Source organism: Chelonia mydas, chromosome 7 (genome assembly GCF_015237465.2).
Source record: "Chelonia mydas isolate rCheMyd1 chromosome 7, rCheMyd1.pri.v2, whole genome shotgun sequence".
Lineage (NCBI taxonomy): Eukaryota > Metazoa > Chordata > Testudines > Cheloniidae > Chelonia > Chelonia mydas.
The window spans coordinates 95,399,224-95,425,043 of NC_057853.1; the positions used below are offsets into that span (position 1 = coordinate 95,399,224).

Consider the following 25,820-nt stretch of genomic DNA (forward strand, 5'->3'; position numbering starts at 1 on the left):
TCTTTCAGGGTTCTAAAGATTTACTAGAAAACCATCAACACTGAATAAGGTTTGTGTGCATATTTTCTATTTGTAATTGTATTTGAATTTTATTTCTAACAGTGGCCTCAGATTCTGTTTCAATTAAGACTGATGATAAATCATACTACTTACTTGATTCTTCTTTCCCAACTGAATTCTTTTAACATATTTAGATTGTGATCATACTAGCTATTAACTAACTAATTAAAAAAAAATACAGAGAACCCTCTTACAACTACATTCAGCCTATTTCCAGAGTCCTATGTCAAATGCCACTCATGTATCTCAACATCCTCACCTAAGTTAACACAGCAATTGCTACATTTACCACAACAATAAATGTATCTTGAAAGAAAAGAGACCTCCAAAAGTTAAGGACTTTATAAACAGTTAATGGATTTCAAAATAACTCTGGCTTTGAGCATATCAAATGTTATCAAAAATCAACTATCCCTGGTACGCCCACATCTTGAATACTGCGTACAGATGTGGTCCCCTCATCTCAAAAAAGATATACTGGCATTAGAAAAGGTTCAGAAAAGGGCAACTAAAATGATGAGGGGTTTGGAACGGGTCCCATATGAGGAGAGATTAAAGAGGCTAGGACTTTTCAGCTTGGAAAAGAGGAGGCTAAGGGGGGATATGATAGAGGTATATAAAATCATGAGTGGTGTGGAGAAAGTGAATAAGGAAACGTTATTTACTTGTTCCCATAATATAAGAACTAGTGGCCACCAAATGAAATTAATGGGTAGCAGGTTTAAAACAAATAAAAGGAAGTTCTTCTTTACTCAGTGCACAGTCAACCTGTGGAACTCCTTGCCTGAGGAGGTTGTGAAGGCTAGGACTATAACAGGGTTTAAAAGAGAACTGGATAAATTCATGGAGGTTAAGTCCATTTATGGGTATTAGCCAGGATGGGTAAGGAATGGTGTCCCTAGCCTCTGTTTGTCAGAGGGTGGAGATGGATGGCAGGAGAGAGATCACTAGATCATTACCTGTTAGGTTCACTCCCTGTGGGGCACCTGGCATTGACCACTGTCGGTAGACAGGATACTGGGCTGGATGGACCTTTGGTCTAACCCAGTATGGCCTTTCTTATGTTCTTACCTTGCTGTCTGTTTTTTAAAAATTGGATTCTTTACAGATATTCTTTCAGGATGTCTGATGCATTATGGAATGTATCAGCTCAAAAAGCCCTGTGTTAACTAGTATGACTGAGTGACATCTTGGCCTCACTGAAGTCAATGGCCAAAATCCCATTGATTTAAATGGGGCCAGGATTTTACCAGAGGCCTCCCGTATTAAATGTCTTTATCAAGCACAGCTACCATGTGCAACTAGTAATCTTCAAAATAGTCAACTATGCTTGACTGGAAACATTGTACAGTGCCCCCTGAACAACGGTCAAACCAAGTTTTTTGTAGTCAACTATATAAAGCCTCACCATACAATGGAGCAGCTTCTCCATTTTAAAGAAACAAAGCTTCAGACATTCACTTAAGAAATACTAACATTCCAACTGAAATTTGTGCACTCTTGGCAGCTGACTGGACCAAAGCAGCAAACACAGTCAGAATTGGAATAGGATGTTTTGATAGAACTTCATACTGCAAAAGACTCCTTTGAATGACCCTAGGGAAATTAGTTCTATGATATCCTTTCAGACCAGCTTCGCCTTTAGCAAACAGCAGCCTCTCTGGACTTCGAAGAACGGACATCCATAGAAGGGCCCCATTCAATTCCCTGAGGCTGCGACTAGGATACCTCTGCACAAAATCAGGGTATTGCTTGATTAGCTTCTTCCATGCTCTTTTTCTTCTCAGACATGTCTATTTGTTGGTAATAGAGGCTCGATCGGGGATTGGGGGCTCAGGGCAATATATAAGAGAGAAGGAGAACATGGATATTTTAAATATTGGATAGCAATGGGTATTTTTAACACAATAGATCACATCAGATTCTTCCATCTGAGAACTAGGTTAAATAAAGGCCAATTTAGATGAAGTTACTCATGTCTTTAGGTAAAATAACAGACCTGCAACAACTTCTTTAGATTTGGAATAATTAGGGTGGTGAATGGATACACAAGTATTTGCAGATATGCATATTGATCTAATTAGGATCTGTACAGTGTTTCTTATTGTAAAAATGTATCTATTGTCAAATTTCCAAATGTGACTTAAGGCATTTGCATATTAGTTGATATGCCATCTTAGGGTCCAAATACAGAAGTCTGTTATGGTATTTTGGGGTTTCCTAATGCCTACACTTGTGTAGTGACTATTGGTTTTATGCACAGCAATATATACTTGATCCCACTTTGCCAAATTTTAATTGTAATAAATTAAATTAAAAATCTGAAATCTCTGAGTTTAAAACACCTCACATTTCTAAAACTTGCAGTTACATTGTGCAAGCTTTCTCTTCGTGAATAGGGTCCCCAGGGAGATTGTATTGACCTTTTAAAACCCTCTAGAAACACCACCTACATAAATAACCTCAGCTACATGGGGTAAAAGGACCTCCAGACAACATTAACATGAAGAGAGAGGTTATGGAGGGCTAATGTCAAAATGCACTGTGAGCAATAAGTAATGAACACAAACCATGATTGATAATGACTAGCACAGAGCCTTAATTCATCTTTTCTCCATCATTCTACTGTGAGGGACCATATCAAATTAAATAGTGGCCCAGCAAGGGTTTATTCAACCGTACAAAGCAGGGCCATGAAGGAAAGACAGATTAAAGTGGCAATGACTGCACTGTAATTGCAGCTTCTTAAATGAACAGCATGGTTCAAAGAGGAAGAAGGGAAAAAATTTGTAGATGAATCAATTGAACAACAAAAGAAACCAGGTCTAACAACCTGCAAATGCAGCTGATGCACTAAGTGACCTTCAGTATCAGTACCTCCCATGTTATATTATCATTGCAGTAAAAGGAACTCCTCCTTAGAGCCTCATGTAGGGACTTGTGTTAAATGCTTGGATATTACAATATGTTCAGTGGTTTACACTAGTCAGTAATAATACCAGTTGTATGAATGCAAAAAAACCAACAACACTTATTACAACTTCTCATAGAAAAAATCTGGATGTACCTCCTGATGATGATGGCTTTTCTCTCCTTGATCGCCTTAGAAGATTCTAAATGTTTACAATATTGTACAGATGTGAAATCATTAGATTAGATGATAAACTCTCTGGAGCAGGGACTGTATCTTCCTAACCTTTCTGAGCGTTAGTATAGCACACAGCTCAGTGAGGTCCCAAACCTGTTTGGGCCTTTGGATGCTATTGCAATACAAACAACACTATTCAAAAATTATAGACTTCTACTTGGGAATACAGCATATTTTACCTTTCAGTACTTAATTTTAAGTTTGTTTGGCTCATGATAGAATTTTTCTCAAATTACATTCAAATTTGTGATCTATATAAACCTATGCTCCTATAGCTATAGGTGCCGACTTACTCAGATCCTGGGGGGTTCTCGACCACTGCTCTGCCCCAGGGCCTGCCTCCACTCTACCCCTTCTCCAAGTCCCCCCCCGCCTCTTCCTGCCCCCGCTTCCCCCCTTCCCCCCCACCTCCTGCACGCCACTGAATAGCTGATCATGGAGGGCAGAAGGCGCTGGGAGGAAGGGGAAGGAGCTGATCCGCAGGGCTGCTGAGCACCCACTATTTTTTTCCCTGTGGGCCCTAGAGCAACCACAGAGTCAGCACCTATGCCTGTAGCATAGTAGCTTTCTTAGTTATTAAAATGTTCAGAAACACTTATCAGTAGTTCAAGATTCTAAAGTTAATCTACATAATGATAGAAAAACTAACACCATGTGGCATGCCAGTTGATAATTTTACTCTTAACATAGAGCTATAATGACCAATTATCTAATAGAAAAATACTATCTAATATGGATTGTGAATTTGCTAAGAAAGCATCTAATTGCAAAACTGACATTTCAAAAAGTGAATTTGCACACAATGTTAATAAATACAACAAACCTATGATAAATCAAATGCATTTCCATCCAGTTTTATACTAAAGCATATCATTTCTAAATAATTACATCCATTGCAAATGTATTTATATAGATCAGTAATAATATATTAGCTACCAACATATATCATTTCTTTATGGTAATTATTCAACTCAGAGTTCTACTTCTGAAAAACACTGTTTTTGAGAGAGTACAATTGTATACAGTATGTAATTTTCAAGGGCAAGTACATTTTGGCTCAAATTGTGCAGCTTTGCTTGAGTAAGGATTGCAGAGTCTCCTGTTTTCTTTCTATTCATATCAAATGGGACATAAATAAAAGTGCTCTGAGTATGTCTCGATGTTACTTAACCCAAAGATTTCTCTCTGAACAGTTTCCCTGTGGAGGATATTAATTGGATGGAAACTAAAACAACAGTCAGATGAGTTCTGTCCACAGTTCTTTCTGCTAGCACAGGCAGCTTCTTGTAGTGGGGCTCATCTGCCAGAGGCCTTTCTGTGATTACCGCCCTGTGGTGCTGGCAAATGCATCTTATGAAAGGAAGGCTGATTTAGTTAATTATTTTTAATTGGATGTTCTAGATAAGTGTTTCTAATTGATAAAAGCGGTCTACATGCATTCTGTGTCAGCAACCAGGACAAGAGCATGGAATGAGGAAAGGTCAGGGGGTCTCCTCTCTGTGTTAAATAGAAAGAGCTAGTGAGTTGGAGAACACAGAGGAAGGGATTGGGAATAAGAAGAGGTTGACCCTACCAGCAGCTGCAGTCATGCAAGTTCTGTGCTAGCAGCTCTCTGGCCTATAATTACAGCCAAAATAATGAAAAATAATTAGTTGCAATCACGAACTTACAAGTATTTGAAAACAGAACTCAAAAAATGGATGAGCACAGGCTTATAATCCCTCCCTCCAGTCTTGGAGCCTTAATATTTCCCTTGTCCTACAGATTTTTCTGCTTTTTCATGGTTTATTACGCTAAAAAAACCACAACCTAGAACTACATACCTATTAAAACAGCACTTCCTTTCTACAGGACAGGAGAATTTAGGGTTGCCAGGACACTACATGGATGTGTCTATCTTGTAGGTCACACAAGAACAAAATATGATAGAACTTCTACAGTTCATGTTCTCCAAGGCTTTCAGAATGCTTTACAAACATTAATGAATTACACCTCACGACAGCCGAGTAAGGTAGATATTGTTATATATACATGGGATAGCTGAAGCACAAGATTATATGACTTGTCCATGATCATACAGCAAATTAGAGAGAGACAGGACAGCACAAGAACCCACTCTCCCAATCTGCCTGCCTGTGCTTAAAACAGGAGATCATCTCCCTGCCTAATAGGACAATTTCTAAGGACCCTACCTTGCAAACAGTTATAGAAGTGCTTTGCTTGAAAACATGCAAGTAATTCCATTATCTTCACAGGAGTGCTCACTCGTTTCAATTAAGAATGTGTGAAAAGGTTTGCAGGATTAGGGCCTAAAATAGCACAGCACATAAAATACAGCTAGAACAGATAAACAAAAAAGTGTGGTCCTGAATGCCATCACCAGTCTGAGGTATAAACTGCAATCCAATACCTTTTGGCTGCTTCCTGGTCTTTAACGGACCCAAACACTGTTTGTAAATACTAGGAAAAACAGGACTTCCAGGAACACAGTTGAAAAAAGAACTACAGGCAGGGACAGGAAGACAGACAATTGCCTGTAGTTTTTAAAGCAATGCGCTTGGCTTTGACTTCAAACAAGCTACTCGTTAGCTGATTCACTGTTTGTAAGCCAGGACAAAAATCGGGTAAAGATTATATAGATCAGTGCTCTCCGAGAGAAGTATCTAAATATTAAAACGGGATACCCCCCTGTCCGAAACAACCAAACAAAAATCAAGCCCCAGGAAAGGGATACCACATCTTTCACCTTACAATATTAAGTCTCTCCTCAGATCTCCTGTTAATAGGATTCCTTTAGCCAGCAGATGGATTGTGAATACGGGCAGTTTCATCTACTAAAAGACGACATAAATCATCATTGAGAAAGGAGAGACCGCAGTAAGGTTATCACCATACAGCCTTCTCCATGAAAGGTTTGCATTAAAGCATTAGTGAAATTAATTCATCTTTCATAAGAGCTTTGAGCAGTATCTGTGATCTATGATAACAACCAATTTCTCACTATGGGGGAAAAAACATTACTCTGCCCTGATAGACTACACAAATCTGCTTTTTTAAATGGCCTAACATTATCTGCAGTGTTGCTCCCAAAGGCATCATTTCAGATTCATGCCCAGCCAAGAGGACCCATAAATCAACACAGAAAGTTTTGTTAGTTTTATATGCAGTGGGCTGTAATTATTTTGAATTGCATTATGCCTCAATCATTGTAATTACTTTTAGATCATCCTTAAGCGGCAGTAATAAAAAGAAAAGAAATCAGTCTTAAACCAATTCACACATACAAAAAAAGTTAATGTAATGATAAAAGTCTGGCTAAAACACACAAAAGCCTGGAAATTGTGTGTGAAGACTGATACGTCGCTCATGCATCTCATTGTGGTAGAAGAGATTTTCAGAATATCCACTATTTGAGGTCTATTTACTGAAGACCATCTAATCACCCCAATGTGTGGGTAAGAGGAAAAAGGGTTAAACAGAGTGATCTGGTTTCAGCTGTAAGTATACAAGCTTAAGTTAGATGTAGTATAGGCTTTTTGCGAGATTTTTCCTTTTTCTGCCTTAAAATGAAAGAGAACAAGAAACATAAAATTTAACTATATATTAAAAATGTCTAGCATTACTTCAAATTTTGCAAAGTAAACAAAAAACGTACCTGCCGTATGTATGCCATACTGCAGCCTGAAATGAGTGGAAATATACGCAGAAGTGTAGCTATAGCAACATTATTATAACATATTGTGTTATATGGAGAAACAGAGCCTAAACCTTGAAAAAAAAGTCTGATCCAGAGATTTCTCCTTTTTTGTACACCACCTCCATAACATCATTTGGACAACTACAGGAATTGCTGACTTAGAAAAATAAAATTAGAAAATATTTAATGTGTTTTCAGATGTGCTTTAGCAGGTGCAAACAAGAAGGAGCCTCCTGCACTGTGTGACTAGCAAGTTCTCTATGGTTAACATCAAGTGCTCCAGGTATAAGGCTCTAGGAAAGTTGTAATGTATGGTTATTTTTTTCCAGAAGTTGTAGCCACAGTTTGTTAAAGTTGAAATTTTGGTGCAGTCAGTTCAAGTACAGTAAATGGGCAAGTGCAGGTGTGAGTGGAAACGCCCTCAAAGCAGAGGTGTGGTAAGTTTGCAGGGAAGTGGGGGTCTTCAGGACAGAGATATGGGAGCCCCTCAGGCCAGAAGTAAGTGGGGGTTTGGTGGGACTGGGCGGCTGGCTGACTAGATGTTGAGTTGGCAGCAGGGTCCTTTACTCTCCAACAGGGGCTGGATAACCCTCCTTCCCACAAATTCCTTCAATTTCCAGCACATGGTGTGGGGACTCGAGCCCTTGTGCCCTAAAGGTGGCCCCAGCTCAGAGACCCCTGAAGGCTCTGTGGAGGACTAGCAGCCCCTGTCCCAGCACTTGCCTGGTCCCACTCACCACAGCCTCCCTGAGCCCATCCCCTGGTACAGCCAGGCAGCTATGGAAGGTGTAGGCCTCAAGGCTGAGCAGGAGCTGCTGCTGCTAGAGGTGGTACTGCCCCAGGCAAAGCGAGAGGGCAGTGCCAGCAGGACTGAGTGCAGGCGGCAGCAGTCTGTATGGAGCCAGGACAGAGAGTGGGGCAAGCCCCCCCGGGAATCCATCTCTGACCCGCATGGGTCCCTAGTCCCCATCCTTCTCCTTGTCTGCCTCCACCAGTGGCCCCACTGGGTCACGATAAAGGGGCAGCTGGGCCAGTTTTGAGTAGCATTGCAATCCTGTGTGCCAGGTAGCAACGCTACTCACTCACATTTGCAGTAACAATAAAAAGTTGCAGTGTATGTTAAAAGCTGCAGTTTCCACAACACCAACCATGGCCTGTGATTTTCTTATAGTCTTATCCATTCACAATCCGCTGTTCAAAACTCTCAATAGCATGATTAAATAATTCCTTAATATGGATCAGTCAGTCTTATTTCTTTTGTCAACCAGCCACATTTGTACAGCTTATCAGTGATGAAGAAAAAGAATTAAATAAAATGCTCTGAACAGCCACCAATGCTCCCCTTCAAGTAGAGCAAAACCAAACTCCTAATGTAAGTATTTAACATTTATTTTTATTTTAAGAGGCCCAATGGAAGCAAAAATGTTATAAAAAAGGCAGTTAATTCTGTTTACATTCTCAGTAGATGTATGTGCACTATAAATGAGAACATGCTTGCTAAAAATCATATATCAAAAGGGATGATATTCATGCCATCAACCCTTAAATATTTAGGCAGCGCTCTCCCCAGGCATGGATGAACTAGCTAGATGTCTTTGTGCAAATATTTACAAATATTCTGATTTCATTTTTAAATTCAGTTACTACCAAACTTAAATAATTCGCGCATTTTACCTACAAAAGTCAGTCACCATTGACTTTGTTTATTTGTATTCTTTTGATTTTTAAAATCCATCCAACAGTAAATGCTTATCCCATGCTCTGTGCACTCCTGTAAAATGTACTATCTCAAAATACAATTCAATGTCAAAGAACAGAAATGAATCCAGCAATTTTATTTAGGTTTGCATGTGGTACCCAAAGAAAAAACAGTGCTCTTAGCTTGACTTGGTAGGTTTTGTCCAGGACTTCAATTTCAGTGTCAGGTATGTTACAGTCCTTATTTTGGGAAGAAAATACCACCATGAAGATCACAAAACCAGTGTCAAAATAGTAATAATAAATAACATTTTTTTAAAGGAAGTAAAATATACTCATGTATCCTTGAAAGTTACTTGCGGTTCTTCCAAATACAATAGGCACCATTAAAAATTCAACATATACCTCCCCCAGTAACTGTAGTAACCATGGTATCTTTCACACAGAATAAAAGATGCTATTACCACACCACTGTGGCAAAGCAGATGTGGTTTTAAAAGGCACCCAGTTGTACTTACCTACGTCCCATCCCTTTAAGGAGGAAAACCTATTTGCCTGGAACAGATTCATAATCTGGACTCTGCCTGTTCTGTGAACTCTAATGTTCTACTAAATATTTTCAGCATGTTTGCACCCCTCACCAACACCATTTTAAAAAAATGCATAAAATGAAAAAGAGACACAATGGAAAGTTTGAATCTCCTATAAATAATAAATTCTTTACAACGTGTTACTGTTTAAAGATAGAACTCCAATTGAGTTTGATAAATATACTTATTGGTTTACAAAAATGTTTATTATAGGTTCTATGAAATGGAGACACAAAAAAACTAGAGGCTTACGATTTGATGCTGATGGAGTTCATACCACTTTAAGTCAGGAGTAACACCAATGAAGTCATCAGTGCAAGAGAAACTAGAACTGGACCCTTACACTTTGGAATGCTCCATTGGGCTGTACATACCTCAGGGAAATAATCCTGTGGAAACTTCTCTTTTTCCAGCATGGGTGTGCTTTCTAATGTATCTGAGTAGATTTCTTTGCCAGTAACCTTTTTATACTTCTTGGCTAGGAAGAGATATAAAAACACACTTAACATATATACCTATATCATTGCAACCAGCTTTTAGCATTCATCAGAAAAGCAGCAGAAACTATAGGAGAGAGGCTGTGTTGGTCTGGTCAATTAGTATGTAAAATCAGAGCTGTTTTTTGATGGTAGGAAGAGGCAAAGTTGGAACACAAGTTATAGGATCTTTTGCTTATTTTGCGTATTGTACTGGGTTGCAGTACAAACAGATCAAAAAAGATATAAATAAAGTAAATTTATTAAAAATAAATTAAAGTGTAAATGATGTTATTTAAAAATATTGTAATTGTATACTTTATCATTTAATTTATTTACATTTTCAAATATCCGTCTGTTCTTTACAGTAGGCACAGACATAATATAAAAATTACACATTTTACAAAACAAGCCAATATCCAATTATTTAAAGTCAGCAGTACTACCAATTATTACCCCCTTAACTCCCTTAGGCCTTGTCTACAATACAGGGGTAAGTTGACCTAAGTGACGCAACTCCAGCTACGTTATTCAAGTAGCTTAGGTCAATTTACTGCGGTGTCTACACTACGCTGTGTCGACGGGAGACCCTGTCCCATTGACTTACCTTACTTTTCTCGTTCCGGTTGAGTACCGGAGTTGATGGCAGAGCAATCTGTGGTCAATTTAGTGGACCTGCTAGACCTGCTAAATCAACCCCTGGTGCATCGATCGCAGCAGCATTGATCCCCAGTAAGTGTAGATATTTCCTTAGACTGTAAGGAGCAGAGTTATAACTGCCCAATACCACCCACTGGAAACTCTCAGGAACGAGCCAAGCTACTCTTCCAAGGTTCACAGGTGTCAATAAAATCTCATGGTCAGTGGTACAAAAAGGGATCTAAATAATCAGCATATATGTGTAGATTGCTAGGAGGAAGACATCAGCTAACATGATCAGTGCAGTTTCTGTACCACACTTCAGGGCCAAAACCCAACTGACCGGGGTCAAGGAGAGTAGAGAACTCCATATATTGCTGGAATTCCCTTATCGCAACTTTCTCAAACTTCTCCCAAAAAAGGAATATTCAAGATAGGGCAATACTGGATAGTTTTTTTTGGTGTCAAACTATGATACTTTGAGTAAGGAGTGAACACTTGTTTCTTTAAGACAAACTGACATTGTGGCCTCCCTAAGGCACTTTAGAGGGAGTTCAAAGACAAGTGCTAAGAATTATTAGGGACATGGAAAAGCTCTTCTATGAAAAGAGACTGAAAACTTCGGGATGATTTAACTTAAGAGGGGGGACATAACAGTATACAAAATATTGACGGGTATAGAAAAAACAGATTGGGAACTTTGACTTTCCCTATCTCCCCATACAGGCACAAGGAGACATTCAATGAAATTAGAAGGCAGCAGCTTCAGAATTGATAAAATGAGGTATTTTTTCACACAGCACATCATAAGACTGTGCAACTCATTACCACAAAATGTCAGAATTTAGGAAGATTTAAAAGAGATTAGACATTTAAATGGATAAAAAGAATATCCACAGTTACAACAAACACACACAGAGGACATAAATCCCCATGCTTCAAGCCTTAAACCAATATCTATATGTTAAGGGTTAGGAGGAGACTCTCCTGGGGTGCAGATTATCCACCTACTGTGGAGTTTCTTGGACCTTGCTCTGAAGCATCTGATAGGTGCCATTGTTGGAGAGAGGATTCAGGACTGCATGGTCTCATGCAGAATGGTAGTTCCTATCTTCCTAGGTAGACAATGTAATGAACTCTGGTAACATCTCCATGCCAAAAGGATCAGGGTCTAAATCACAGGTTGTAGCTTGCACCTCCTCAAGCACATCAGCAAGTCATAGCGGCTGTAACTAAAGGAGAAAAGACTCTTCAATTGTTCCCTCTCTCCACTCACATGACAAAATGCTGTTAACAGAGACAGACAACTCAGTCCAAATTTGAATGGTCTCCTTTGCAAAATAACAAACTCCCCACTGTAAGAAACAATCAATTCTATTACTGGATGGAAACACCTCAGATTAGCCCAGACAGGTTTTTCAACAACTCAAACAATTCCTTTGATCAGATTTAGCAGAATAAAGAGTACAGGAATACTGCGATGCACCACTGATGTAGGTGGGCTACTACTGCTGAAAGGACCTTTGTAAAGACTCTTGAGGCTATGCAGAGCCCAAAAGGGAAGACTCAGTATTGCTAATATCTGACCCTATTACAAAATGTAGGAAATGCTTGTGGAAGGGGTGGATAGCTACATGAAGGTAAGTGTCCTGGAGGTTGAGGGCAACAAACCAGTTTCCAGATCTAAGCATGGAATTATGGGGGCTAGCATCACCATCCTGATGTGCTGTGAAAGGACACAGGTGTTCAGTTTTCTGAGATCGAGGATTGGTATCCACACTCTTGGGGACTAGGAAATTGTTGGAATAGAACCATCTTCTGACAAACTCGGGGAAAGAGGGAACCGGCTCAATTGCCCCAAGAGCAAGAGAGATTGGATCTCCTGCTTAATGATCTCCCTGTGAGGGAAATCCTTGAAGAGAGATGGAGAAGGAGGGGATAGAGTGGAAGTGGATGGAATATCCCATGTTGACCACCTCCAGTATCCTCTTGTCTCAGGTGATATGCTTCTCGGCAGGTAGGAAGTGGGACAGTCTGTCTCCAAAAAGGGTGGCATGGGGCGGAGGGGAGGGGGAATAGTAGAATTGTACAATAGAGAATCTGGGGAAATAGGTTGATCTATGCCCTCGATCCAGCTGTCAAAACTCTCTCTTAGAAGGAGATGCAGATTAGGTGGCTGCAGAGGGGGTATTCCCCTTTTGTGAGGTTTGGATCTCCTCCTCAGAGGCTCAAAAGGTGTAGGGAAAAGCCTGTGTGGTGGTACTAGAACAGTGTGGAAGACTATGCAGTTTGAGATCTGCTAGAATGTCTTTTTGCTCCAGACACACAAATTCCCAGAGATTGTGACATAGCCGTTGAATCTTTAAGGGTATGGAGCAAAAAGTCTGTGTCCATGCTGAAGAGCTTAGGCCAGGGATGGGCAAACTTTTTGGCCTGAGGGCCACATCAGGGTTCCAAAACTGTATGGAGGGCTGGGTAGGGAATGCTGTTCCTCCCCAAACAGCCTGGCCCCTGCTCCCTATCCACTCCCTCCCACTTCCCGCCCCCAACTGCTCCCCTCAGAATCCCCGACCCATCCAATCCCCCCAGCTCCTTGTCCCCGACAGCCCCCTCCTGGAACTCTCCGCCCCTAACCACCCCCCAGGGACCCCACCCCCATCCAACCCCCCTGCTTCCTGTCCCTTGATTGCCCCGACCCCTGTCCACACCCCTGCCCCCTGACAGGTCCCCCAGGACTCCCACTCCTATCCAACCCCCTCTGTTCCCCATCCCCTGACTGCCCCCCCAAAACCTCTGCCCTATCCAAACCCCCCTGTTCTCTGTCCCCTGACTGCTCAAGGGGACCTCTTGCCCCTTATTCAACCCCCCCGTTCCCCGCCCCCTTACCATGCTGCTCAGAGCAGCAGGACTGGCAGCTGCACTGCCCAGCCGGAGCCAGCCACGCTGCTGTGCTGCCTGGCAGGAGTTCTCACCCCCACCGCCCAGAGCACTGGCACAGCACATGTGGCCTGCAGGCCGTAGTTTACCCACCTCTGGCTTAGGCCTTTCAAACAGATGGTCTTCAACAGTATTCTGCTCCTCTCTCAGGAGTCCAGAAAACTGGAGCTAAGATAGGGTTGCCAGGTGCCTGGTTTTTGACCAGAATGCCTGGTCGAAAAGGGACCCTTTAGTTCTCTTGCTGCCTAGGGGGCACACAGCACCAGAGGATGGTCTGTCAGTGCCTGTGAATGATGCAGTACCAGTGGGAGCTGGGTTTTATATCTAGTGGCACCCTGTAAAACTGTTCACCAAAGTGCCCCCAAAGGTTCCAGTAAGCCCACTGAGGAGGAAAGGGATAGAGGAAAGATCCTTATGGGGCCTGGTGGGTAAGTAAATGAGCTCAGAGGGGTGTGATGGTAGGTACCGAGACCTCAGAGTCAGAAGTATCATCCCCTGGGCGAACAAGGGGGATGGTCTCAAGCACCAGTGCTGGTACTGAGAGTTGGAAGAATGAGATTCAGGTTATAGTTGATGGAGTGGTAGCAGGATGGGGGCTCCGGTAAATTTCCTTTTTAGGGGAGACTCCAGTTCATCCAAAACAAGACAGTTCTTCAGTGAAAAGGAGGGGAGAGCTATGATAGCATATGATCATAGCTTGAGTCGGTGCTGGAACTGGGATTGGTATCGAGGAGGAGTCTGTGCATGTGGTACCGGAGAGGCTGATGGGCCATCTTCTCTGACCTCAGAGCTGTAGGAAGATGCTAGTACTGGAGTGCAGGAAGAAGCCCTGTGTACATCATGGTGCCGCGAAGTGTCAAACAGTACTGAGGTAGGAGCCACCCTGTGGGTGGAAGACTTCTCCACAGACAACTTCTTATGTTGGTACTGATTTCAGTCGGTGCTTCAGCAGTACTCCTGAGGGGATGCAAGGTCTCCCGGGAGAGAGATTTATGGGGTGACCTATTTCACTTCTTTGTTTCCCTTGTTAGGGGGAAAGGCTTCTTTTCTTCGAAGTCTTAGCCTCTGGAGCTGCTGCTGCGGCTCCAGCTGTCACCAGGGTAGGGTGAGTTGTTGAGGCAGATGTACGGGGAGTGGCAAAGAGAACCCTGCTGGAGTTAGGGAGCATTCCATTAAGAGGAACTTCAACCTAGCTTCTCTGTCGTTTCTTGTCCTACCTTTAAATCCCAAATAGATTGTGCACTATGACAGGATGTCTCCAAATACTAGTAACAGCTAGAAAGCCTGTTGCTCTGTGGAAAAGACCTGTGTAGAAAGTCTGGCAGGGCTTAAGCTCCAGGGTCTTCAGCATAACCTGGTGTGCTGAAGCACTAAAACCCCGAAAGGGTGGGGAGGTCGGTGGAAGCAATTAATAAAAATGAAAATAAGAACGTAACTAAATAAAAAGAGAAATTTACAATAAGTGAGAGAGGGTGGGAAGTGGTAGAACAGCGGACACCATGCACTCCGTCTCAAGCCACAGGTGGCTGAGAAGTAACTGAGTGGTGGCGGGCCTGTGCCTCCCTGTACGGCCTCGAGTGGGAGCATGAAGAGCTGCTCTGCACAGGTGCAGGCTTGCAGACACTGCTTTACAGTCTCCGGTCGAGAGTGCACAGGTGCGCGCTCATCCTATGATGGAGCACCCATAGGAACATACACTCCAAGAGTAGTTCAGTTTCTGTGTCCATTAAGTCTTGGCCACTCTGCTGATTACAGCCAATTACTGTCAACTGCGGAAGACGGACACAGGGCAGATGTCAGATAGACACTATTAGGTGGCATCAAGTTTTCATAACTACCAAGTTGGACTGGATTTCAAACTTGCCACCCAGAAAAGGAGGACTCTGGATATACTATTTCTAAACATCCTGAGCTGTCCACTCTCACTGAATGTTTGGTTAAACCCCAAACATAAAAATTAATCACTGTAAATTATCCAGATGAAGTAGTATCTATAATCACGAAGCATTTACCGTAAGCTACCAATATATCTTTGGCACATACAGAAGATTTGATTTTTTTCCTATCACTTTTAAAATTTGGCTCTCACAGGAGGACTAAATAAACATCCTGATAAACGAATGTGGCATCATTCTAAGTAGATCATGGATGGATGTATCTTCTTTCAGTGAGTTTGACAATCTCAGCAAAAAGATCCTGATGTCATTCAAGACATAGAAAACATTTTTGGCAGCATATATAAAACACAGCCAGGAGTAATTTCTGTTCTGGGAAAACTGAAGGCTTTTGCTGAGACAACGTGAGTGAATATTAACTGGTAAACTGTACCATTTTGGCAAAAGGGGTGCTTTATTATCAACCTACCCTGTGATCAAGGCCAAATGTAAACTAGTAATAGTTTGTCATTTACACAGGCATTGAGAAGCAGCCTTAGCATAGGAGGATGTGCCTTCTCATATCCTTTCAGGTGGAAAAAAAAAAAAGGTTATTAACCTTTCTGTAACTGTTGTTCTTTGAGATGTATTGCACAAGTCTATTCCACTGGAGGTGTTTGTGTGCTCCAGTGCACAGCTAACAGAGATTTTTACCCTGAGCAGTACCTGTTGGGGTGGCTTGAGCACCCTTTGGTGCCTCGCGCAGGCATAAAGGGTTGAGCCACCCCAGACTGCCTTTAGTTCCTTCCTACCGGAACAACTCTGATAGAGAAGGGAAGGAGGGTGAGTCGTCGAATGGACGTGTACAACACATTTTGAAGAACAGTTACAGAAAAGTTTAACCATTTATGTTCTTGTTTGAGTGACTGCACATGTCCAGTCCACTGCCGGTGACTCACTAGCAGTTCTATTTGGAGGCAGGACCAGAGTCTATTTGAACATGGAATAGAGAATCACTTGTCCAAATGCAGCAGCATCTCTCGATTGATGAGAGAGTATGTAGTGCGAAGCAAATGTGTGACATGATGAGCAGGTTGCCGCTTTGTAAATGTCTTATATTGATACATGAACCAGAAATGCTGCACAAGCCACTTGAGATCTAGTTGAATAACCCAATATTCTATCAGTGGCTCTGCATTAGCTAACTGGTAACACAGGTGAACACAGCTGGATATCTGTGCTGAAATCCTCTGTGTGGAAACCAGATAGCCCTTGATTCTGTCTGCAAATGTGATAAACAATTGAGACGATGATCTGAAAGGCTTAGTCCCCTCCAGACAAAATGCTAACACTCTTCTAATATCTAGAGTGAATAGTGACTCCTTTCCCTTGCTACCATGAGGTTTTGGGAAGAAGGTCAATAAGTAGATTGGCTAATTTATACGAAAAGCGAAGGCCATTTTCATAAATAACCTTAGATGGGACGAAGGTAGACTTTATCTGTGTAAAAAACTGTATATGGAGGATGTGATACTAATGCCCCCAACTCCACTACTCTCCTGGTCAATATAATGGCTATTAAAAATGCTACCTTCATTGAAAGGTGTAACAGACAGCAAGCTGCTAGAGGCTCAAAGGGGGCAGCTTTGATAAGACTAAATTCAGGCTCCAGGGTGGAACAGGACTCAAAATGTAGAAACATCCTGTTCAAACCCTTTAAAAATCTTCAGAGTAACAGCCGTGTTAGTCTGTATTCGCAAAAAGAAAAGGAGTACTTGTGGCACCTTAGAAACTAACCAATTTATTTGAGCATAAGCTTTCGTGAGCTACAATTAAAATTAAAAATCTTGTGACTAATGGGTTTGAAAAAAGAGAGCAGTTATCCACCAGAAGATGCAATGTGGAAATAGTTGCTAGGTGTACCCTAATTGAGCTAATCACTAATCCTTGATGTTTCAGATGCAAAGGTAGTCCAGCATATGCTGAACAGAAGCAAGAACGGGATAGACCAGCTTGACTAGATGAAAAGACTGGCAGATGCAAGGATAGGGAGCTCCAACAACCGTCATGGGTGGTAGGAAGGAACTGAGGAGGGTCTAGGGTGGTTCAGTCATTTATGCCTCTGTGAGGCGTGTGAGACAGCAGAGGGTGCTCAAGCTACCCTGACAAGTGCTGCTAAGGGCAGCAACTATCCGAGAACTGTGTACTGGAGCACACAAACATCTACACTGGGATAGACATGTGCAATCACTCAAAGAAGAAAAAGTTTTATGGGCTATAGGCTTGATTCTGATCTTATACCAGTGTAAACTGGGAGTAACTCCACTGAAGAATTCAAAGTTATGACAGGGTAAAATTGGTGAGCGCTAGATCAGAATCAGGCCTTATGTGTCTGTCAGCAAACCCTCTTTTTGGTGTATTTGAATATGTGTAAAATATAAGCTAATTTTTTAGGGTTCTATTCATCATAAAAAATCCAATGCCTTTCATGTGGTGGGAGATCACATATCAGCTTTGGCTGTCAAGATTTTAATTCTAAAAGTGTTAAGAGTTTTCATCCTCAGGTCACATGGCCCAGGAAAGGTGAAAAATGGAGACAAACATGTAAGCAACCAGAGGAGTTAGTGAATGGAAGCAGCAAAAAGGGGGAGTTTAGCAAGGGTGTTTAGAGAGGGAGCAGGAGAGCCAGATACACCTAATAAACATTCTGCAAACTTAAGCCAATCATCCCCCCCCAGCCCACACACACACAGAACAAACACACACCCCTGCAAGAGTAAAAAGAATGCAGGTAGAAGTCAAGCAGCAGAGTGGGGGCTATCCAGGTTATTGCACTGAATGCAGCATGTATGGATTACCTGCTTTGTGGGCAGGTGGCATGTGTGTGCATTTGCTGCAAGCAGCTCATGCCCTCAGAGACCAGGTACAGGCTCTTGAGGCCAGGCTGGCTGAACTGGAGGAGCTAAGGGAGACAGAGAGGTACACAGATGAGATTTTTGAAGACACAGTAGAGCAGTCCCACCCCACATCTGACAGCCTCGGTGCTGTTGAGGAGGATGAAAGTTTTGGAAGGAGAACATCAAGCTGGAGTTGAGGGAAACAATCCCATAGTTGAGACTCTCCTTCCAGATGATGTCATAGTATTCTCTCACACTGATGATTCTTCTCTGGAGCAGGGAGCCCTGTTATTAGGAAGACACAGGTAACAGTAATATGGGATTTGATTATTAGAAATATAGACAGTTGGGTTTGTGATGACCAGCAGAATCGCCTAGTGAATTGCCTGCTGGATGCAAAGGTTGCGGACTTCTCAAGACAACTCAACAGATGTATGTGCAGTGCTGAGGAGGACCCGGGGTCATGGTACATGTAGGTACCAGTGACATAGGGAAAAGGTCCTGGAAGCCAAATTTAGGCTGCTAGCTAAGAGATTAAAGTCTAGGACCTCCATGGTAGCATTCTCTGAAATGGTTTGTTCCACACAGAGAGCCAACCAAACAGGCAGAACTGCAGGGTCTCAATGCAAAGATGAGATGATGGTGACTTGGGGAGTGATTTAGGTTTATTAGGAACAATGATAATAAATGGGACATGGTAATACCAGGGTACAAAATATACAGGAATGACAGAGTAGCTCCCGCTGGTGTGGGAGTGGCATTACATGTGAAAGAAAGCAGAGTCAACTATAGTAAAAATCTTAAATAATTCAAACTGTACCACAGAATCTCTATGAGTAGAAATTCCATGCTTGAATAATAAGGCTATAGCAATACGAATATACTACGACCACCTGACCAGGATGGTGACTGTGAAATGCTCAGGGAGATTAGAGAGGCTATAAAAATAGAAAACTCAATAACACTGGGGGATTTCAACTGTCCCCATATTGAGTGGGAACCTGTCACCTCAGGATGGGATGCAGAGACAAAATTTCTCAACACCATTAATGACTACGTCTTGGAGCAGCTAGTCCTGGAACCCACAAAGGGAGAGGTAATTCTTGATTTAGGCCTAAGTGGCACAGAGGATCTGGTCCAAAAGGTGAATATAGCTGAACTGCACAGTAATAGTGACCACAATATACTTAAATTTAACATCCTTGTAGTAGGGAAATACTAAAGAAACCCACCACAGTAGCATTTAACTTCAAAAAGCGGAGCCACACAAAAATGAGGAGTGTAGTCAAATGGAAATTAAACGGAACAGTCACAAGAGTAAAATGTCTGCAAGTTGCCTGGAACCTTTTTAAAAACACCATAACAGAGGCTCAAACTATGTGAATACCCCAAGTTAAAAAAAACAGTAAGGGGACCAAAAAAAAAAAAAAAAGTGCCACCATTGCTAAACCACAGAGTAAAAGAGGCAGGAAGAGACAAAAGAAATCTTTTAAAAATTGGATGTCAAACCACAGAATAGAATCATAGAATATCGGGGTGGGAAGGCACCTCAGGAGGTCATCTAGTCCAACTCCTTGCTCAAAGAAGGACCAATCCCCAATTTTTGCCCCAGACCCCGAAATGGCCCCCTCAAGGAGGAAACTCACAACCCTGGGTTTAACAGGCCAATGGTCAAATCACTGAGCTAACCCTCCTGCCAAGTCCTACCGAGGAAAATAGAGAGGAACAAAAACTCTGGCAAGTCGAGTGTATAAGTATAATTAGGCAGGCCAAAAAAGATTTTAAAGAACAATTAGCAAAGACACAAAAACTAACAGCAATTTTTTTTAAGTACATCAGAAGCAGGAAGCCTGCCAAACAATCAGTGGGATCACTGAATGAAAGAGCATTCAAGGAAGATAAGGCTGTTGCGGAGAAGCTAAATGAATTCTTTGCATTGGTCCTTATTACAGAGGATGTGAGGGAGATTCCCATACTTGAGCTATTTTTTTCAGGTGACAAACCAAAGGAACTGTCTCCAGACGAAGGTGCCAGTAGACAAGGGTTTGGAATAAGCTGATAAATTTAACAGTAATAAGTCACCAGGACCAGATGGTATTCACCCAAGAGTTTTGAAAGAACTCAAATATGAAACTGCAAAACTACAAACTGTGGTACATATCTTATTGCTTAAATCAGCCTATGTATCCGGTGACTGGAAAATAGCTAATGTACCACCTATTTTTAAAAAAGGTTTCAGGGGAAATCCTGGCAATTAGAGGCCAGGAAATACTACTTCAGTACCAGCAGAACTGGTTGAAACTATAGTAAAGAACAGAATTATGAGACAGATAGATGAACAGAATATTCTGAGGAAGAGTCAACAGATTTTGTAAAGGAAAATCATGCCTCACAACTTATTAGCATTCATTGAGGAGGTCAACAAACTTGTGGACAAGGTGATTCAGTGCATATAGTTAGGACCCTACCAAATTCACGGCCATGAAAAAAGGACCATGAAATCTGGTGTTTTGTGTGCATTTACCCTATACTATACAGATTTCATAGGGGAGACCAGCATTTCTCAAATTGGGGGTCCTGACCCAAAAGGGAGTTGCACAGGGGTCACAATGTTATTTTAAGGGGGTCATGGTATTGCCACCTTTACTTCTCCGCTGCCTTCAGAGTTCAGTGGCTAGAGAGTGTGGCTGTTGGCTGGGCACCCAGCTCTGAAGGCAGCACCCTGCTTGCAACAGCGCAGAAGTAAGGGGGGCAATACCATACCATGCCATCCTTACTTCTGCACTGCTGCTGGCAGTGGCTCTGCCTTGAGAGCTGGGCTCCCAGCCAACAGCTGCCGCTCTCCAGCTGCCCAGCTCTGAAGGCAGCACCACCACCACCAGCAGCAGTGCAGAAGTAAGGGCAGCAGTACCGCAATCCCCCCTACAATAACCTTGTGGACCCCTCCCCCTGCCAACTCCTTTTTGGGTCAGGACCCCTACAATTACAACTCTGTGAAATTTCAGATTTAAATAGAATTAAAATAGATTTAAATAATGACATTTACTATTTTTAAAATCCTATGACCGTGAAATTGATCAAATTTGAATTTGGTAGGGTCCTAGATATAGTGTACTTGGACTTTCAGAAAGCCTTTGACAAGGTCCCTCATCAAAGGGTCTTAAGCAAAGTAGGCAGTCATGGAATAAGAAGGAAGGTCCTCTCATGGATCAGTGACTGGTTAAAAGATAGGAAACAAAAGGAGGAATAAATGGTCGGAGAGGTTAAACGGGAGAGAGGTTAAACAGTGGGGTCCTCCCGGAATCTGTACTGGGACCAGTGCTGTTCAGCATATTCATGAATGAACTGGAAAAAGGGGGTAAAAAGTGAGGTGGCAAAGTTTGCAGAAGCTACAAAATTACTCAAGATAGTTATGTCCAAAGCTGACTGCAAAGATTTACAAAGGGATCTCACTACACTGGGTGACTATGAAATTCAGGGTTGATAAATGCAAAGTAATGCACACTTGAAAACATAATCCCAACTATAAATACTAAATTCACTTTTACCACTCAAGAAAGATCTTGGAATCACGGTGGATAGTTCTCTGAAAAAATCTGCTCAATGTACAGCAGCAGTTTTCTGTTAAGAACCATTAGGAAAGAGAGAGATAAGACAATAATATCAGAATGCCACTATAATAAACCCATGCTCCACCCACACCTTGAATACTGGTCAGAAAAGGGCAACAAAAATGATTAGAGGTGTGGAAAAGCTTCTGTATGAAGAGATGCTTCTGTTCAGCTTAGAAAAGAGACGACTGGAGGAGGGGGTTTATGATAGAGGTCTATAAAATCATGAATGGTGTGGAGAAAGTAAATAAGGAAGTGTTATTTACTTCTTCACTTAACACAAGAACCAGGGGTCACCCAATGAAATTAACAGACAACAGGTTTAAAATAAACATAAGGAAGTACTTCTTCACACAGTGCATAGTCAACCTGTGGAACTCATTGTCAGGGGATGTTTGAGATTCAACTAGATCACAGCTTGATGTTGTGTGGCTGGAAGGATGCAGAGAGACAGCTGATTCATGTTTGAACTGGACAAATGAAGCATTGAGCATCTAAGGGTACCTTCCTTCTAGCTGGCACAACCAGTATCTATTTACTTTTATATTGGTTATCTTTCTTTTGATTTCTCCTTACATTGTAACCATTTTTTCCTCTCTCTCTCTCTCTTTCTCACACACACACACACACACACACACACACACACACACACAGACACTCACTCACTCTCTTTCCTTCCTTTCAAGGCTCTACAACAGCAAATAAGCTGTCAATCAGCTGTGAATAAATCCAAACAGCCCCTCTTCCCTGGTGTAGATGTCACTTCACTCCGCCAGATGTCATTAGAGCTGGACATCTTTGATCTATGACCGGAGGGAGGGAGGTTTAACTGGAACTGAGAGCTAAAGCTCTAGTTCTGTACTGCTGGTGCGACGAAACTGCAGGCTCTGAATCAGCTGGCAGATACAGTTCACATACTACTGATGCACAAAGCCCAAACACATAGAAAAATGAATAAATAGTTGTGACTGCTGTCATCTCACAATATAAATGTAAGTTTCATAGGTTTATTCACTTTCCCTCAAAAATACAGTAGATCAGACCAGGGGCTAAATGTTCAGTGTGGCGATTGAGGTAGTAAGGAGCACAATCCCAGGTATCATTAACGAAAGTTGTGCACCTGGCTTCCTGTGCAGTATATTGAGAATTTCTCTCACATAGCAGTCCTGCTCCCAGTTCATTTGAATCAGAACACTCCACATTATTGCTCCATGTCTATTAAACTGTTTGAGGTGGGGAGAATGGCTGGAAGCACAAGCTGACCTCTCATTAAAAGTTCCTTCATCACTATTGCATTTTACAATGTTCTCTTTCAGAAATAAAATATGAAGAGGCACTGACAGAATATTTGAAATTTTCCTTGGGCATCAGAAAAGATGATGAGTAGAAGGATTTATGTTGGCTAAACCTCAAATTGCAATATCTACAGAACTGCTATTCAAATATTTCACCAAGGGAAGACCCTATACCCTCAATTACATGAACAGAGGCAATCTGTCTCTTCTGAGAACAAAATTAATGAATCTGTACAATTGAGACAATTAGTTCACTCCATAATTATCACAGCTTCAGTGATGTTTCAAATTAATGTGATGCAAGATGTAGAATTAATTTGATCCAGCTCAATGACCTAAATGCAGACAGTGCACAACTAAAAATAATGTAAATTTTAAATAATCTGTTTGCATATCCACTTTAAAGAAGCATTAGAAGTAACTTCAGCCAGGAAGTGATTACATACACTGACTTAAATATTAGAAGTATCATATCAAATTATTAAAACTTCTGAGATTTACAAAAATTTGCCACATGAAGGCAGAGTCTATTGTTAAAAAAAATGACACTCTTCCCACTAAAAAGAAAAGGAGTACTTGTGGCACCTTAGAGACTAACAGACTACAGCCCATTTCATCGGATGCATGCAATGGAAAATACAGTATGACGATTTTATATACACAGAGAACATGAAACAATGGGCGTTATCATACACACTGTAACCAGAGTGATCAGTTAAGGTGAGCTAATACCAGCAGGAAAGAAAAAAACCTTTTGTAGTGATAATCAAGATGGGCCATTTCCAGCAGTTGACAAGAACGTCTGAGGAAAAGTAGGGGGGAAAAATAAATGTGGGGAAATAGTTTTACTTTGTGAAATGACACATCCACTCCCAGTCTTTATTCAAGCCTAATTTAATGGTGTCCAGTTTGCAAATTAATTCCAATTCAGCAGTCTCTCGTTGGAGTCTCTTTTTGAAGTTTTTTTGTTGTAATATTGCGACTTTTAGGTCTGTAATCGAGTGACCAAAGAGATTGAAGTGTTCTCTGACTGGTTTTTGAATGTTATAATTCTTGATGTCTGATTTGTGTCCCTTTATTCTTTTACATAGAGACTGTCCGGTTTGGCCAATGTACATGGCAGAGGGGCATTGCTGGCACCTGATGACATATATCACATTGGTGGATGTGCAGGTGAACGAGCCTCTGATAGCGTGGCTGATGTGATTAGGCCCTATGATGGTGTCCCCTGAATAGATATGTGGACACAGTTGGCAACGGGCTTTGTTGCAATGATAGCTTCCTGCGTTAGTGTTTTTGTTGTGTGGTTGCTGGTGAGTATTTGCTTCAGGTTGGGGGGCTGTCTGTAAGCAAGGACTGGCCTGTCTCCCAAGATCTGTGAGAGTGATGGGTCGGCCTTCAGGATAGGTTATAGATCCTTGATGATGCACTGGAGAGGTTTTAGTTGGGGACTGAAGGTGACGGCTAGTGGCGTTCTGTTACTTTCTTTGTTGGGCCTGTCCTGTAGTAGGTGACTTGTGGGTACTCGTCTGGCTTTGTCAATCTGTTCTTCCCACTGACCCACATTATTCGTAAGTGCTAAACAAAATTCTGCCACAATTTTTGTAAGGCAATTACCACTGCCTGCCATTTAACGTCCTGCTCCTGCAACTGATCTGCACTGACGGACCTCTGCACCCATGTGGAGTTCTTCTGAAGTCAGTGGGGCTCTGTATAAGGCTCGAAGGGTCCAACCACATGGATTCGGATTAAAGAAAGCCCTAGATTTTTCCTGATATGAAAAATGGTGAGAAGTCTTTGACAATTACTGACTTTTAATTTCTGCGCTTACCTTTAAAATCAAACTGGTAGATGTTTTTCAAGGATTCATGAAGGAAGTAAAAGCTTCCTAGAGCCTGTAGAAAAACAAAAAATAAATAGCAATAAGAATAGTCTGCTTTTAGTAAAAAACAAAATTGTGATACAGCTTTTCAAATGCAAAAAATAAAAGAAATTAAATATCAGTAATTAAAAATACTACATTTGATAAGTAAAACATTTTCAGTAAATCACATGAAAATAATTGAGTTCTTTATTTATTTGTTTCTTTTAAGTTTAATAAGCAGCTATAATGAAGGCCATTAGCAGTTTACCTAGGTCTGGTCTAGACTACACAGTTAGGTCAACATAAGACAGCTTATGTCCACCTAATTATGTCGTGTCTACTCTACAGCCTTGCTCCCACCAATGTAAGTGTCCTTCTGCACAGACATAACTACACCATCTTCCTGAGAGGTGTCAGGCTTATGTTGGTGTAGTTAGGGCAGTGGTGGGCAACCTGCAGCCCATCAGGGTAATGCGTTGGTGGGCCATGAGACAGTTTGTTTACATTGACCATCCGCATACATGGCCCCCCACAGCTCCCAGTGGCCGTGGTTCACTGTTCCCAGCCAATGGGAGTTGCGGGAAACTGGCAGCTCCCCTTACCCCCACTAGAACCCCTAGCAGCTTCATACCCTGCTTCCAGCTGGGAGCCAGGAAGAGAAACTGGGGGAAAAAGCCCAAGCAGCTTGGGACTCTGCTCCCGGCCAGGGAATGGGGAGAGGAGGGGAGGGGGCAGCCCCTCTGGAGCCCGGGAGCCTGTGGGGCAGCCAGGCTCCTGGCACGAGGCTGCCCACGGAGCTGAGAGACCAATCTCTTCACACTGCCCTTCTTAGGTTGGTGGAAGTGCTCCTGGTGAGGATGCATACCACTGACCCAAGGAGGGTAGTGTGGACATGCAGCACCACAGTAATTACTGCAGTGACTGTAAATGGATCTAATATAGGTTGATTTACATTTCTATCATAGACATACCCTAAAGTTGCTAAGGACACAAATAGTTAATATACTTTAAAAATATCAAACAGACTTAATTAG

The 25,820-nt window shown here is 41.9% G+C and overlaps 1 protein-coding gene across 7 annotated transcripts in view; it reads right to left on the reverse strand.

The window, feature by feature from the left end:
• Nucleotides 1–25,820, reverse strand: part of INPP5A (inositol polyphosphate-5-phosphatase A) — a 408,827-nt gene that overhangs the window by 139,677 nt on the left and 243,330 nt on the right. For all 7 annotated transcript variants that reach the window (XM_027819502.3, XM_037905636.2, XM_043552493.1 and 4 more), the window contains 2 exons: nt 24,754–24,817; nt 9,568–9,671 (listed from right to left, as the gene is read on the reverse strand). In XM_027819502.3, coding sequence (XP_027675303.1) covers nt 9,568–9,671; nt 24,754–24,817 — 168 coding nt within the window. The remainder of the gene's footprint in view (nt 1–9,567; nt 9,672–24,753; nt 24,818–25,820) is intronic.